Genomic DNA, 4,317 nt, shown 5'->3' with positions numbered 1-4,317 from the left:
TGGGAAGGCACACTGTTATTTATACAGTGAGCCACGTCCTCCTCTTCTGCCCCAGAGCCGAGGGAAGGAGATGGCAGCAGGTAGCTGCCCTGGAAGTAGAGGAGCTCCCACATTCTCCCTCTGTCTGTCGTGGTTGAAAAGACCTCAACAACCAGACTGCATTCTTTTGTCACCTCACTTCCAAAGGCATTGTGTCATATTCGCTTTTCACTGACACTTCCCCCGCAGACAGAGCTGGCAGAGGCAGCAGGAGCTGTTTGCTTCCTCCCATCCAAAACGCCGCCCTTCGAAACGGCTCAGCCACTGCCACAGCCATGCCTGCCTTCTATACCACAAACAAACGGGCTATCACTACATTATAATCCATCGAGACAAGTGAAATGCCCATGCTAACTTTAGGATGACACAGAATCAGAAGCAAATTCCAACAGAAATTAGTCGTGGCCTGACCAGTCTAACTCGCCCACACGTGTATTTATTTACGTATGTACACATTACGCTTTAGCTGCTCTACTCAATTCCTGTCGCTCTGGAATGGACACTCAGTGCTTGGGGAAAGCACAAGTAACTGTGCCGTGGGGGCTGCCTGCCTCTGGGTGGATAAAATGGTCTCTCTCCTAGGCGGTTTTTAGCTCTCATCCGTTGCACACAGGCTCAAGAAGTTATCACCAAATCCATCCACCCGTGGTGCTCCGCAGGCAGTACTTTAAATACAGGGCATCTATTCCATAACTGCACACGGCTGCCGATGGCTAGTGGTCTCTATTACCAATACCTACGCCGACGACCCTTAGGGATCCACACAACCTCCCTTCTGAAGGCTGCAACCCTCCTCCAGAAAAGATCACTGGGCATTTTCCTGTGCAGGCACAAATGTCCACCCCTCCTCAGCCCGTTTACCACGCGAAGGGAACGCCAGCAATTATCCCAGCAGGGCTCTTCTGTGCAGGGATTGTCTCATGTCGCTCCCTAACACAGTCATCAAAGACTTAAATGAGGATTAGCAGCCCTGACGCCATGAACACTTTACACTGATTTGGTTAAATGAACGCGCACCCCTTCGTCACCTTGAAAGCCAACAGAAGGTGAATGACTCTGACCTTTCCAGGAGAAGAAAAAAAGGTGTCAGGATGGCAGGCAAAGGCCCTTATCTACTGCAGGTTGGACGTGAGCTGCACGGCCAAATCATTTGGAAAGGGGCTTCATCCCTGTTCCCCAACGGGCCAAGGGCTGCACTCACCAGTGCAATAGTGCACACAGAGGAGTGCTCGCCTCACGTGTGGAGGGAGGCGATTGGTGCGGTGACCACTGCAGGGGCCCAGCAAGGCGAAAATACTAGCTGCAGAATCTTGATCCTCAACGAGTGCTGTAAAACGGCAGTGGGAGAAGCGAGAGGAAGGAATACAGTTACGTGTTTTATGTGTGCTTTACCAAAGCAAGTCTGAGAATAGAAAAAGAGAAAGAAAGGAAAGAAAAAAAGTCGAAAAAGAAATAATGAGGGCTAAACCTAAACACAATTACTACAGTAATTTAGGAACATTTGCTCCTTCCTTCTTAAAACAGCATTAGTCAACGTGCAAAGACATACCTTGCCTGTTACTGCTATATTATAGGATTATTTTAGATGATAACCAGAGACCACATCTCTTACGTGCCATCAGCAGTAAAAGTGAAATCTAAAACCAAGAGCACGACGAATTCTGCTGTCCTGAAATGGGCTGCAAGCTAAGGGTGCTGATGCCTCTGGCAAGGCATCAGGCGGTTAAATCCAGTTCACTGCTGGGCGCTAGCTGGGCTGCGGATGACAGAGCACGTGTCTGACTCGGGCCCCAGCAGAGGGGCTGCCGAAGCACCGGGCTCCTCATGCAAAGAGGGTGCAAGCGCGAACACACATTCTCCAAAAGCAGAGAGCACGCTCTGCAGAGACGGCCAGGCAACTCCGTCCAGCTGGAAAAGGTTTTGCATGTTTTAGCATTCTGGAGGGATGATAGAACAGTAAATCTAATGGCACCATGAATCCTTAACACCAAAGATAAAAGCAACTTCATGTGGAGTATGATGGGCCAGTTCTGCATCAGAGGCTCCAGTGAATCTACGCTAAGTTACGAGAACTGTCAGGGATAAGTAAAAAGCAAAAAAAATGAGGCTTTCAGTCAGGTCCCTAGCCAGTGCTTGGCTCGAGAATGTGTCTCAGTAATGTGGAGCTAAGAGGGGTGTACTAAACCCAGGCAATTAATGGTACAGAGATAGTCTGGCCACCCAGGCGCACCAAACAAAGGAGTGATCTCCATCGTTGTTACCCCACAGCAGGGACGGGCAGCTGGGCCCAGGAAAGAGGGCTGAGCTGAACTGGTGGAGAAGACACTAGAGTTTTGGACGGATGGGAGATAGCCCTTTATCTGTGAGTAGCCTTTACCGCAAAGGAACAGAGCCCGGCAATGGGGTCCTTCTGTTAGGGACCGTGGTTGACTTTGTTTAGAGCTGTCTATCGAGGCTATGGCTTCCCCAGAGCAGCGGCAGCCAGTAACTCACCAGCCACCTCTGCGGATCTGTGATTGCTCTCCCTGACAAATAATCAAGGAGGTTGTGAGACTGGGCTGCAGTTTGGGGGCTATGGCTTCCCCAGGGCGGCGCCAGCCAGTAACTCACCAGCCACCTCTGCGGATCTGTGATTGCTCTCCCTGACAAATAATCAAGGAGGTTGTGAGACTGGGCTGCAGTTCCACAGTCCCGCTGCGGAGTCACTTGGCCTGTCCTCATGTTGAGGACTGGATGTGAACCATTCCCCATTCTGCTTTGCACAAATGGTCAGCACGAAGTGCCAGCTCCAGGGGGGTACATTTGGACTCAAAGCACAGACCTGCTCGTTTCGCACGGGGCTGATCTCTTCTGTTCTCTGCCCTGAGCTGAGAAATCTGATTTGATCTGTTTTACATATCACCATGAGAGTCCATCTGCCTGTCAAACAACACGCAGTACATCTGCTTCGAATTCGCACGTGGTCCCAGACAATCCCTTGCTATGGCACGGCAGCCAGGGTACCGGTCAGACTTGGTCCCAAAGCCCTTTTTTCTTTGACAAGCACACTGTGTCTTGGAATTATTTCCATGTAAAAAGCTACCAGTGACCTCTGACAAACAGACATTTTGGAAGAAAGAAGCTGAAGTGGGGAAAAGGCATTTACTGCACGTAGCTGCTAAACAGCTTTTGCCTTGGCCCTCCACCACAGTGTAATATTTTCTCTGGGCCCCCATCTTGATAATCGGGTATTTTTTTCTAGTACTGAAAGCTTAGATGAGGATCCCCTTATCACAACATAAAAGCTGGTCCCCAACAAGCTCCCAGTACAGGGAGACCCCCATACTTGACCACTTTTTTCTGGTCCATCGATGTGTTTTCTTAAGGTGCACACCAACATACTTACTTTCCAGTTTGCCCTTTTTCCTTCTAATTGATGCCCGAAGTAGATCTGGTCCCTCTAAGTCTTCCTGAAACCTCTTCGCCTTCACTTCCAAAAACCATTCACCGGTCACAAACTTCTTCTTCTTTTCGTCCTTGATGGAGCCTTGTATCCGCCTGGAAGTCAAGGAGAACATTACACACCAAGATCTTCAAGGTTTCAAAGTCCCCCGAGCTACCTTCATGACAAATGTCATGTCACCTGTCTGAGACCACAAAGGATCCAGAGATTATTCTCTGCAATCACAAGGGCCAAACCAGCATTAAAACAAAAGCTGATTTATTTGCTGTCTGAAATGGAACAGCACCTGGTAAACGCAGGCCTTCACCTCTTCCAGACTTCACAAATCCAGATCAGAGTGACCTGGCAAGGAGATCTGTCCATTTGCTTTGCAGCCCCGAGGGTTTGGGAAGGGGTGGGGCTGTCTGCAGCTCTTGCACTTCTCCTTTTTATTTGTCTATTAATCTCTTTATGAGCGGCAAAGCTTTTTGGATCAAATCTAATGCAAACCGTGGAAATAAATCATGTTATTTAGGGGAGAACCTGTCCCTGCAGCATTCTCCCCAGCCACTGCTCCCCTCCCTGCTCCTCCTGCCATGCCGATTTTGGCACTCAAACGGTTAGCTCTCCTTCCTGAGCTCAGCTTCTCCAACTGTAAGTCGCTTGGGCACACCCAGGCTGGTTTTTGGCACCTAAACCCATCCGCGCTCTGTTTGCTAGCCTGTATTTTTAACCCTCCTCCGGTTATTTTGGTTTTACACCACCGCTTGCTGAATTAGCTGCCTTTCAGCTGGCACTGCCTCCCACAGCTCACCACAACTCAGGGGCCCTCCGAGACCCCAGGGGCCAGAGGAAAC

General features: G+C 49.8%; 1 protein-coding gene across 1 annotated transcript in view; it reads right to left on the bottom strand.

Moving 5' to 3' along the window:
- LOC104501253 (synaptotagmin-like protein 2) overlaps positions 1-4,317 on the bottom strand; it is a 22,852-nt gene that overhangs the window by 16,806 nt on the left and 1,729 nt on the right. The window contains exon 2 of the mRNA XM_010145032.1: positions 3,425-3,576. Within this exon, the coding sequence (XP_010143334.1) occupies positions 3,425-3,576 (152 nt within the window). The remainder of the gene's footprint in view (positions 1-3,424; positions 3,577-4,317) is intronic.

This window comes from Buceros rhinoceros, unplaced genomic scaffold, assembly GCF_000710305.1.
Source record: "Buceros rhinoceros silvestris isolate BGI_N320 unplaced genomic scaffold, ASM71030v1 scaffold16871, whole genome shotgun sequence".
NCBI classification, from domain to species: domain Eukaryota; kingdom Metazoa; phylum Chordata; class Aves; order Bucerotiformes; family Bucerotidae; genus Buceros; species Buceros rhinoceros.
Note: the sequence above shows the minus strand (reverse complement) of the source record. Positions and strands in the feature narration are given on the sequence as shown.